General features: G+C 41.5%; 1 protein-coding gene across 1 annotated transcript in view; it reads right to left on the reverse strand.

The window, feature by feature from the left end:
• The window catches only part of MDN1 (midasin AAA ATPase 1), a 184,470-nt gene that overhangs the window by 140,312 nt on the left and 31,226 nt on the right, over window positions 1-12,932 (reverse strand). Inside the window, exons 3-5 of the mRNA XM_049897303.1 lie at window positions 5,713-5,937; window positions 5,221-5,328; window positions 4,948-5,140 (exon numbers count right to left, since the gene is read on the reverse strand). Of these exons, the coding sequence (XP_049753260.1) occupies window positions 4,948-5,140; window positions 5,221-5,328; window positions 5,713-5,937 (526 nt within the window). The remainder of the gene's footprint in view (window positions 1-4,947; window positions 5,141-5,220; window positions 5,329-5,712; window positions 5,938-12,932) is intronic.

Raw genomic sequence — 12,932 nt, forward strand, 5'->3', positions numbered from 1 at the left:
CAGGAATATAAATGAAAATATAATCATAAATTTATAATTGTTGGAGCTGGGTGATGGATAATTTGGATTCATTACACCATTCTTTCTACATTGGAATATGTTTGGTATCTTTCATAACAAAAAGTTAAATAATAATAATAATGTACCCAATATAAATAGGGGGAAAGACCTCTTGGAAAAATGGAGTGATTACTAACTTTTAAAGGATAGTAACTTCTCAAACTTAGCTAGTCTCCCGAAAATAAGTGAGACAAAATGAGAGCCTCAGAGATAGAAACTCTGCAGCTCTCCTCAGGGTTGCCACCTTCAGCAATTTAGCAAGCAGGCTGGGCCACAGCACCACTGTGTACTCCTGCCCCAGCATCGCCCAGCTGCCCAACACGAGGCCCATCCCCAGCAAATTCCTTCCCTTTGTTAAAATTCTAATGCCCCAAACAATCCACGTCAGGTTAGCAGTTACAGGGTTTGTGTATGTGACGAGGGAAGCCAGTGACTAGAAGGGAACACAAGGGGCTTTTGAGGTACTGGTAATATGTTTCTTGGTCCTACTGAGCTCTAGACTTAGGACATGTGCATGTTACTAACTGTGTATTATACTTCCATACATATTATATACACTTTTATATATATATATATATATATATATATATATATATAGACACACACATATATATAAAAACTCATTACCGTCAAATTGATTCCAACTCATAGTTACCCTACAGGAGAGAGCAAAACTGCTCCATAAGGTTTCCAAAGGGCAGCTGGTGGATTCGAACTGCCAATCTTTCAGTTAGCAGCCAAGCTCTTAACCACTGTGTCACCAGGGCTCCATATACATATGTGTGTGTGTATATATATATATATATATATTTTTTAATTCTACCACAGAGACAAACAAACTGCTCAAGGAATGAGCCAGTACTTGTTCCAAGAAAAAAACTAAGTGGATCTGACCATCAGACAAAGTAACAACCGACTGAAGATGGCTGGAGAAAACCAGACTGGCTCCCAATAGTTCCAGATTTATGATCTATAAGCTTTTCCAACTGTAATCTGAAGCCACATCCTTGGGAAGGCGTTCATTTCATACAACAGAGATGAAGATACTGGTCTCCAACACAATGGGCAAAGAGAATATTCTGAGAGAAAATGGCTGCTAGAAGTGAACATCCCTGGGCCCAGCCCTATGTTTGCCAAAGAGCAGCTCAAGGGTCTCTTGGCAAATCATTCTGACTGTTTCACATAAATATGGGATCACAAAATATGTTACCCAGATAGAAAATGACGGAATACTACCCAACTCATTCTATGAAGCCACCATCTCCCTGATACCAAAACCAGGTAAAGACATTACAAAAAAAGAAAATTATAGACCTATATCCCTCATGAACATTGATGCAAAAATCCGCAACAAAATTCTAGCCAATGGAATCCAACAACACATCAAAAAAATAATTCACCCTGATCAAGTGGGATTTATACCAGGTATGCAAGGCTGCTTTAATATCAGAAAAACCATTAATGTAATCCATCACATAAATAAAACAAAAGACAAAAACCACATGATCTTATCAATTGATGCAGAAAAGGCATTTGACAAAGTCCAACACCCATTTATGATAAAAACTCTTACCAAAATAGGAATTGAAGGAAAATTCCTCAACATAATAAAGGGCATCTATGCAAAGCCAACAGCCAATATCACTCTAAATGGAGAGAACCTGAAAGCATTTCCCTTGAGAACGGGAACCAGACAAGGATGCCCTTTATCACCGCTCTTATTCAACATCGTGTTGGAAGTCTTAGCCAGGGCAATTAGGCTAGACAAAGAAATAAAAGGTATCCGGATTGGCAAGGAAGAAGTAAAGTTATCACTATTTGCAGATGACATGATTATATACACAGAAAACCCTAAGGAATCCTCCAGAAAACTACTGAAACTAATAGAAGAGTCTCAGGTTATAAAATAAACATACAAAAATCACTTGGATTCCTCTACATCAACAAAAAGAACACCGAAGAGGAAATAATCAAATCAATACCATTCACAGTAGCCCCCAAGAAGATAAGATACTTAGGAATAAATCTTACCAAGGATGTAAAAGACCTATACAAAGAAAACTACAAAGCTCTACTACAAGAAATTCAAAAGGACATACTTAAGTGGAAAAACATTCCTTGCTCATGGATAGGAAGACTTAACATAGTAAAAATGTCTATTCTACCAAAAGCCATCTATACATTTAACGCACTTCCGATCCAAATTCCAATGTCATATTTTAAGGGGATGGAGAAACAAATCACCAATTTCATATGGAAGGGAAAGAAGCCCCGGATAAGCAAAGCACTACTAAAAAAGAAGAAGAAAGTGGGAGGCCTCACTTTACCTGACTTCAGAACCTATTACACAGCCACAGTAGTCAAAACAGCCTGGTACTGGTACAACAACAGGCACATAGACCAATGGAACAGAATTGAGAACCCAGACATAGATCCATCCACGTATGAGCAGCTGATATTTGACAAAGGACCAGTGTCAATTAATTGGGGAAAAGAAAGCCTTTTTAACAAATGGTGCTGGCATAACTGGATATCCATTTGCAAAAAAATGGAACAGGACCCATACCTCACACCATGCACAAAAACTAACTCCAAGTGGATCAAAGACCTAAACATAAAGACTAAAACGATAAAGATCATGGAAGAAAAAAATGGGAGAACCCTAGGAGCCCTAATACAAGGCATAAACAGAATACAAAACATTACCAAAAATGATGAAGAGAAACCAGATAACTGGGAGCTCCTAAAAATCAAACACCTATGCTCATCTAAAGACTTCTCCAAAAGACTAAAAAGACCACCTACAGATTGGGAAAGAATTATCAGCTATGACATCTCCGACCAGCGCCTGATCTCTAAAATCTACATGATTCTGTCAAAACTCAACCACAAAAAGACAAACAACCGAATCAAGAAGTGGGCAAAGGATATGAACACACATTTCACTAAGGAAGATATTCAGGCAGCCAACAGATACATGAGAAAATGCTCTCGATCACTAGCCATTAGAGAAATGCAAATTAAGAGAAATGCAAATTAAAACTACGATGAGATTCCATCTCACACCAGCAAGGCTGGCATTAATCCAAAAAACACAAAATAATAAATGTTGGAGAGGCTGCGGAGAGATTGGAACTCTCATACACTGCTGGTGGGAATGTAAAATGGTACAACCACTTTGGAAATCTATCTGGCGTTATCTTAAACAGTTAGAAATAGAACTACCATACAACCCAGAAATCCCACTCCTGGGAATATACCCTAGAGATACAAGAGCCTTCATACAAACAGATATATGCACACCCATGTTTATTGCAGCTCTGTTTACAATAGCAAAAAGTTGGAAGCAACCAAGGTGTCCATCAACGGATGAATGGGTAAATAAATTGTGGTATATTCACACAATGGAATACTACGCATCGATAAAGAACAGTGACGAATCTCTGAAACATTTCATAACATGGAGGAACCTGGAAGGCATTATGCTGAGCGAAATTAGTCAGAGGCAAAACGACAAATATTGTATAAGACCACTATTATAAGATCTTGAGAAATAGTAAACCTGAGAAGAACACATACTTTTGTGGTTACGAGGGGGGGAGGGAGGGAGGGTGGGAGAGGGTTTTTTTATTGATTAATCAGTAGATAAGAACTGCTTTAGGTGAAGGGAAAGACAACACTCAATACATGGAAGGTCAGCTCAATTGGACTGGACCAAAAGCAGAGAAGTTTCCGGGATAAAATGAATGCTTCAAAGGTCAGCGGAGGAAGCACGGGGGTCTGGGGAACATGGTTTGCGGGGACTTCTAAGTCAATTGGCAAAATAATTCTATTATGAAATCATTCTGCATCCCACTTTGAAATGTGGCGTCTGGGGTCTTAAATGCTAACAAGCAGCCATCTAAGATGCATCAATTGGTCTCAACCCGCCTGGAGCAAAGGAAAATGAAGAACACCAAGGCCACACGACAACTAAGAGCCCAAGAGACAGAAAGGGCCACATGAACCAGAGACCTACATCATCCTGAGACCAGAAGAACTAGTTGGTGCCCGGCCACAATCGATGACTGCCCTGACAGGGAGCACAGCAGAGGACCCCTGAGGGAGCAGGAGATCAGTGGGATACAGACCCCAAATTCTCATAAAAAGACCAAACTTGATGGTCTGACTGAGACTAGAGGAATCCCGGCGGCCATGCTCCCCAGACCTTCTGTTGGCACAGGACAGGAACCATCCCCGAAGACAACTCATCAGACATGAAAGGGACTGGTCAGCGGTGGGAGAGAGACGCTGATGAAGAGTGAGCTAATTATATCAGGTGGACACTTGAGATTGTGTTGGCAACTCTTGTCTGGAGGGGGAATGGGAGGATAGAGAGAGAGGGAAGCCCGCAAAATTGTCAAGAAAGGAGAGACTGAAAGGGCTGACTCAAGACGGGGAGAGCAAGTGGGAGTAGGGAGTGAGATGTATGTAAACTTATATGTGACAGACTGATTGGATTTGTAAACGTTCACTTGAAGCTTAATAAAAGTTATTTAAAAAAAAAAATATATATGTTACCCAGGTTTGCATATCTGTCGTAGCATGCAAACAAGAAAACAGGTGGAAGAACTTTGCTAAAGTTAAAGGCATCACACAGGCACCATTACTGTTGCTAATTTAATATTAAAGAGGGACAAAGGGACACCAGGGAGGAGGGCACTTGGTAAATTTCTCTTAATCCCTCCCTCAACGCTTCCAAAAATGTAGTAATTAAGCAACTTCGATTTGGCTGACACCTAGTACACAGAGCCAAGCCAAGGGAAAGAGCACACTCACTGTTTAGCAGGGGACAAGGGAGGTGGCGGGGGCGGGGGGGTGCCACGCACTCAACTTATGTCAACATACCTGCTCCCCAGGGGCCAGCGGCTGCCCAGGCAGCAACACACCACAGACAGCAGTCACCCTAGAGGACAGGTCTGCTGAAACAAGGTGTCCCTGTAAGTACTGCAGCTCCTTCTCCTTACGCCAAAGGGAGGATTCTGGATTGGCCAAAACCAAGGCCTTCTCCAAGTCCTGCAGCTGGGCCTCTTCTAGTAACCTGGGGAAAATCAGGATCTCATCAGTTACTTTAATGACCAGGAAAGTCACATCAAGTTCTCCAGGAAGGAGCCTTCTTACCTCAACCTGAAATGAATTAATTCCTCACTACTGAAAATCTTCTTAAGGAATGATAACTTGTGCTCTTCATTCATACAGGTGACCAAAGCAAGACAATTGGCTGTGTACCTGAAGGAGAAAAAAAAAAGCATGGAAATTCAACTGATCTGCAGTTGACTCTAAGGAATAAAGAAAATTTACGAGTCAACTGAACACTAAAAACTGAAATCTTAAAGAATTACTATCACATACGATTAAGAGCAGAAAATATACATCAGGCACGATGAATTAACTGAAAATGAAAAAGGGAGAATTCCATTCCGGTAGAACTAACCCTGGGATGTCTACTTCACGTTTCGTACCATTTCGTGCCCTTTCATGTGACACATGCTTAAAGAAAGGGAGTAAGAACCCAAAAGGGACAAGAACAAAAATAAAATAGTTTTCTTTCTCTCCACACCCCGTGTGCCATCCCCATGCAAGGTGCACAGGACATGCCCCAAAGATACTCACCAGCGGACCAAGGTGTCATGGCTTCTGAGGAGAGGGACACACACACTCCAGTCCCAGAGCTCCCGGAATACAGACTGCTCTTGCTGCAGAAACTTGTAGGCCGCTTCCATTAGGTCCCGGAGCTTCATCCGCCGGCGCCCATAGCGGACTGGATTAGCGTCTGAACTCTCTAGGAAGAGTCTCTGAAAAACTGGGGAAGTGTCCTTGAAATACCTCAGGGCAAACCTTCGAAAAGAAAGAGAGTATTTGTGTGTGTTGGTGGGAACTTCAAAGTATACATTTCTACAGAGACAAGGCAGAACACAACAGGAACTCCCAAAGCTCTAGGAACAAAAGGGGATAAATGCTAAACCCACCTAGTCCTAAGATTGTTTTCTATTCAAGCTCAGGAGCCAGAACCAAGGCGTGACAGATCTAAAACGTCCACATAAGAGATTACCCACAAAAGCAGAGGCACGTAACCCCAAGTGTTTACCACCAAAAAAACATTCATTTTCAACAAACATTAAACTCTTCCTATGAGCCAGACACTGTGTTAAGCCTTAATGATTCAAAACCAAGAAAATATTTTTCTTAAGATGCTCACCGTCTAGTAAGGAAGACAGTCACTCACAGAAACAACTAGAGGCACAAAGAAAAAAATCGAACTCACAGTGGGGGAGGGGAGTTAAAAAGAGATGCTTAGGTTACAACTTAAAAGATGAAGAGGAGATTCTCATAAAAGCATGAAGAAAAAAAGACATTCCAGGCAGAGGAAACAAAAAGTTCAATGAAACAGCAAAGGGAAAACAGCCTGGTGTGCCACAGTAATCACAGTGTGTGATGGCTGAAGAACAGGAAGACGTCAGCTGGGCTGGAGAGGAGGGCAGGGGCCAGATAGTACACAGCCTGGGAGGCCACGGTTGGGACTTCATTGTACTGTCTGTGTTTCTCACCCAGGATGTACAGACGTATTCTTCTACGAGGAACTCCAGGAGACTCCATGAGAAACACTGAGGTAAACTCAGTTAAACAGGCCTCCTTTATTTACTTACTCACTGAATAAATATTTATTGAGTACCTGTTATGTGGCAGGCACTGGACGAATATTAGAAATATGTTAGTAAACAAATAACATGGGAGAGCAGGCTAATTTGAGGGCCTCAGACGATTTCAGGGCAAGGGGAGGCCCTAATGATGAAGGTAACGATGATGATCCTAAACATTTACTGATGGTTCACCATGTGCCAGGCAGTTCTTTAATGAGCAAAAGAGAAGTGATGCTGGCTAAATGGTAAGTGGCTAGTGTCATACCTACATACGTACATCTCCGCTGGAGTGTCAGCTTCAAGAAGGTTAAGGGTTTTGTTCTATTTTATTCAACACTGTATCCCATTGCCTAACACAGCACCTGACATGTAGTAGGCAGTCAATAAATAGTTGTTAAATTAAATGTTACATTTAATCCTAATAATCATACAGTGCAGGTATTGAATGAAAGCATCCGTCAGAAAATAATTCCGAAGAGAAATTCTACTGTACTGGGGAAAGGAAAGGAAACAGTAAACGAACAATGAGAGTGACAAAAGGTAATTGTGTATAGGTCATCTAGACCTTGCTGGGTGGGGTGGAGATCAAATGCCATCCAGTTTATTTCAACTCACGGCGATTGCATGTGTGTCAGAGTATAACAGTGCTCCACAGGGTTTTCAATGGCTAATTTTTTAGAAACAGATCACCAGGCCTTTCTTCCAAAGCATCTTTCAGTGGACTCAAACCTCCAACCTGTTGGTTAGCAGCCAAGAGCGTAAGCCATTTGTACCACCCAGAGACTCCCTCTGGAAAAAGAATCAAAATAGGAAAAGCGAACCTCCAGAATGTTTACAGTTTTGTAAGCTTAAAAGTTAGACCCAGCTGAGTTAGACCAAAGTGTTTCACTGAGGCAGAAACTACATCTCTCTCACTCTTACTCTCTCCAGCTACAGAGCTCCCTCCCAAGCTTACGGTGTCACAAAGAGAAAAATCATGAAGTAAAAAGTAAAAACCAAAAAAGTTGAGCCACAGGTGGTCTAGCTAGCTCCACCTTGGGAGTTTTCACTGTAAAAAAAAGGTGAAGTCACCAAATAAACCAAAGAACACAAATTATGTTTTAAAAACCTTGAGCCTACTTCACAGAATTTCTGTGCACAGCAGGCATGGTGATTCTCAGCAGATTCTGGTTAAGAGAGTATAGGTAATAAGTGATGCAGTAGCACATCCTTGTTATTTCTTCTGTTGTACTCCCCGGCGTGGTTGCCTGGAAGGAAACCCAAGGACTGGGAAGATGTACAGGCAGAGACTTCTCTGGTGCCCTGTATGTGCTGGTTTATGATGGAAGCTATTGATTTAGCCTGTTGCTCTTCCTGCATCCTCCTTAACCATGTCTACTCTGATGTGGAGGTAGAACAAGGAGTCTGTCAACAGTAGGTACTACTATCCTCAAGTTACAGATAAGGAAGCTAGGGTCTAGAGTAATTAGGTTACTTGCTCAAGGTCACAATGTTACAAGTATAAACTGGCTGTTCAAATCCAGACATTCTCACTCCATGCTCAGATGTGTTTCATCTGCTCCACTGCAGACATGAAGGTGGATTCATCAAGAGTTGGGGTTTTCCGAATTTCTCAACATAACAAAGGGCATTTATACAAAGCCAACAGCCAACATCACCCTAAATGGAGAGAGCCTGAAAACATTCCCATTGAGATCAGGAACCAGACAGAGATACCCTTTATCACGGCTCTTATTCAATATTGTGCTGGAGGTCCTAGCCAGAGCACTTTGGCTAGATAAAGAAATAAAGGGCATCCAGATTGGCAAGGAAGACGTAAAAGTATCTCTATATGCAGATGACATGATCTTATACACAGAAAACCCTAAGGAATCCTCCAGAAAACTACTGAAACTAATAAGAGGAGTTCAGCAGAGTATCGGGATACAAGATAAACATACAAAAATCAGCTGGATTCCTCTACACCAACAAAAAGAACATTGAAGAGGAAATCACCAAATCAATGCCATTTACTGTAGCCCCCAAAGAAGATAAAATACTTAGGAATGAATTTTACCAGAGATGTAAAAGACTTATACAAAGAAAACTACAGTATACTTCTGTAAGAAACCAAGAGAGACTTACATAAGTGGAAAAACATACCTTGCTTGTGGATAGGAAGACTTAACATTATAAAAATGTCTATTCTACCAAAAGCGATCTATACATTTAATGCAATTCCAATCCAAATCCCAATGACATTCTTTAATGAGGTGGAGAAACAAATCACCAATTTCATATGGAAGGGAAAGAGGCCCCAGATAAATAAGGTATTACTGAAAAAGAAGAACAAAGTGGGAGGCCTTACTTTACCTGATTTTAGAACCTATTATACTGCCACAGTAGTTAAAACAACCTGGTACTGGTACAGCAACAGATGCATGGACCAATGGAACAGAATTGAGAATCCAGACATAAATCCATCCACATATGAGCAGATGATATTTGACAAAGGCCCCAAAACAGTTAAATAGGAAAAGACAGTCTTTTTAACAAATGGTGCTGGCATAACTGGATATCCATCTGCAAAAAAAATGAAACAAGACCCATACCTCACTCCATGCACAAAAACTAACTCAAAATGGATCAAAGACCCAAATATAAAATCTAAAACCATAAAGATCATGGCAGAAAAAATAGGGACAACGTTAGGAGCCGTAATACATGGCATAAACAGTATACAAAACATTATTAAGAATGTAGAAAAAAAACTAGATAACTGGGAGCTCCTAAAAATCAAACACCTGTGCTCATCCAAAGACTTCACCAAAAGAGTAAAAAAGACTACCTATAGACTGGGAAAAAGTTTTTAGCTATGACATTTCTGATCAGCGCCTGATCTCTGAAATCTACACGATACTGCAAAAACTCAACTACAAAAAGACAAATAACCTAGTTAAAAAATAGGCAAAAGGTATGAATAGACACTTCACTAAAGAAGACACTCAAGTAGCTAACAGATATATGAGGAAATGTTCACGGTCATTAGCCATTAAAGAAATGCAGATCAAAACTACAATGAGATTTCATCTCACTCCAACAAGGCTGCCATTAATCCAAAAAACACAAAATAATAAATGTTGGAGAGGCTGTGGAGAGATTGGAACACTTATACACTGCTGGTGGGAATGTAAAATGGTACAACCACTTTGGAAATCGATTTGGCGCTTCCTTAAAAAACTAGAAATAGAACTACCATACGATCCAGCAATTCCACTCCTTGGAATATATCCTAGAGAAATAAGAGCCTGTACATGAACAGATATATGCACACCCATGTTCACTACAGTGCTGTTTACAATAGCAAAAAGATGGAAGCAACCAAGGTGCCCATCAACAGATGAATGGATAAATAAATTATGGTATATTCACACAATGGAATACTACACATCGATAAAGAACAGTGAGGAATCTGCGAAACATTTCATAACATGGAGGAGCCTGGAAGGCATTATGCTGGGTGAAATCAGTCAGCTCCAAAAGGACAAATATTATATAAGACCACTATTATAAGAACTTGAGAAACAGTTTAAACTGAGAAAAGATTCTTTCGTGGTTATGAGTGGGGGAGGGAGTGAGGGTGGGAGAGGGGCAAAAATTAAAAAAAAAAAAGAGTTGGGGTTTCCGAGACTAAAGGGGCACACCAGCCCTGGGGCAAGGACTAGAAGGCAGGAGGGGACAGAAAAGCTGGTAACAGGGAACCTAAGGTTGAAAAGGAAGAATGTTGACTTGTCATGGGGTGGTTAACCAACATCATAAAACAACATGTATGCTGTTTAACAAGAAACCAGTTTGTTCTGAAAACCTTCACCTGAAGTACAATAAAAATTAAAAAAAAAAAAAAAGACTTGGGGTTTCCGCAACTAAAGTTTAGCTTACTTAGTAAGAATGTCTGCTTTGGAGCACTGCACTCTTCCAATGAACTATCTACACGGGATCAAACAAATAACAACAACTTCAAAGGTTAGTTAAGAGGCACACGGGACAGTAAGTTTATGTTAATGGAGGAGGAACATTCAGAAAAGGAGGGTGAAAACAACTGCAGAACTTGAATAATGTAATCAATGCCACTGAACTGTACACGTAGAAATTGTTGAATTGGTATACGTTCTGCTGTGCATCATTTTCAACAACAAAAATAAATTATTAAAAAAGAAGAGTTGGGGTTTTCTAGGTACGCATGAGCACTGAAAGATGGACAAGGGAGTGGAGGTTGATAGAAAGAGAGTAAACATAATGTGGAAAACAGAATTTTAAGCCTCTTAAGGAAAAGTGAGAGACAGGAAGAGGCTGATAGGAAGAAGGAATTGGCAGTAGTCCTGGTGAGGAAAAAGACCAGTTACAACTGTACTTAAGCAAGTGAGCTAGAGGGGTAACCCACAGCCATCGAGTTGATTCCAATTCACAGCGACAGAGTAGAACTGCCCCATATGGTTTCAAAGGCTGTAAGTCTTTACAGAAGCAGACGGCCACATCTTTCTCCTGTGGAGTAGCTGGTGGGTTCGAACCACTGACCTTTTGGTTGGCAGCCAAGTGCTTTAACCACTGTGCCACCAGGGCTCCTCGCTAGAGGGGCAGGGGATGGCAGTCAGGGAATGAGATGTTTGAATCAGAGGTTTCAAAGGTGGTGGTACAGCTGCGGGGTTAAGCCCACCATAGCAGTGAGCAGGAGTGGAATGGAAAAGAAGGTCGCTGGAGATTGACTGATGAAGAAATGGCTGAGTCAGTTGTACTGGTGTTCCAAGTATGATGATGGGAGTTGGGGTGGAGAAGAAGGCTGCAGGCCATCTGCCAAATTTTTCAGTGAAGAAAGAGGAACACGGAGGTGGTCAATGATCACAAGAAGGAGAAGCCAAAAATGAAGCAGAAGATGACAGGTACCATAGAGATATGGGTTATACAGACCAATAGGAAATAACATCCAGAAAGCTCACAGGGAAGAAGGAGGACACCCACTAGACACCCTGACCTAAAGATATGGAGGGCAAGAATGAAAAGTCCCCACCTGAGTACCAACGAGTCCACAACATCCTTGCACTGCCACGTATCAGAGAAGACAGAGGCTAAGTATATAATGGAGTTTGCTGGCCATGGAGCAGACAGAGGGCACAGGGTAAGGGTTTGGGAGAGAGGAGGCCTGGACATTGGCTGGGTCAGAGAATTCAAGAATAAGAATACAGGAAACAGACTCCAAGCAGTGAGTGAGGCAAACAGGGGCTTGGTAAATTAATATTCAATGGTATTCTGAAGGAGCCTGGGCCCATGGGTCTAACAAGATTCAACTATAGTTTTAAACAGTTTCCTGGTGGCTGGGGGGGGGGGGGGTGGTATTCTGAGAGTGCCAGGGCAGCTGGTATGGGCCGCGCATGGGGGACCAGCAGGCAGCCAGAGCAAACAAGTAGGCAAATAAGCAGTAACCTGACCCAAGGGGTCCTTGAACAGAGTATGAGCAGAGTGCACTGGCTATGTCCCTGAGTCGGTGGGGCAAGCAGGGGAAGAGAGCTTGGTGCCACTGTAAATCTAAGGAGCGAATTGGTCAGAAGTCCCTCCCACACTTATGTGACTACAGCAATGCTCTAGAGATCCAGCACTCTTAGGGCATGTTCTGAAACTCTGATCTAGTCAATGATGGATGGGCCAATAAAGCATTTTAGCCGGAGTGACATGATCATATTTTGCCCTAGAGAATATCCACAGACTGAGGAGAAGGCTCTCTTTTCTGGAGCAAGAGTCCTAAGGTCTAGAATACAATAAGGAACACTACCTAGCTGATCAGCTAATCTTGCTCACTTGGGCAAGTTCGTCACACCAATCCAGCAATGGAGATAAGACCTGTGGTCCAGTTCTGACTCTGACACTTAGAGCAATTTAGTTAATCTCGCTAAAAATCTGAACTGGGACTAATAGTACCTGAATATTCTCACGGTGTAAAGATTAAGAAGATAAGGTATATACATGTATTTAAAGACTACAAAGTCCTATATAAATACATATTAACATATCACTATTCTGTCCCCAGAAACCCTGGTGGCATACTGGTTAAGAGCTATGGCTGCTAGCCAAAAGGTCAGCAGTTCGAATCCACCAGGCGCTCTTTGGAAACCCTATGGGGCAATTTTACACTGTCCTATAGGGTCACTATGAGTCGGAATC

This window comes from Elephas maximus, chromosome 1 (assembly GCF_024166365.1).
Source record: "Elephas maximus indicus isolate mEleMax1 chromosome 1, mEleMax1 primary haplotype, whole genome shotgun sequence".
Taxonomy (NCBI): Eukaryota; Metazoa; Chordata; class Mammalia; order Proboscidea; family Elephantidae; genus Elephas; species Elephas maximus.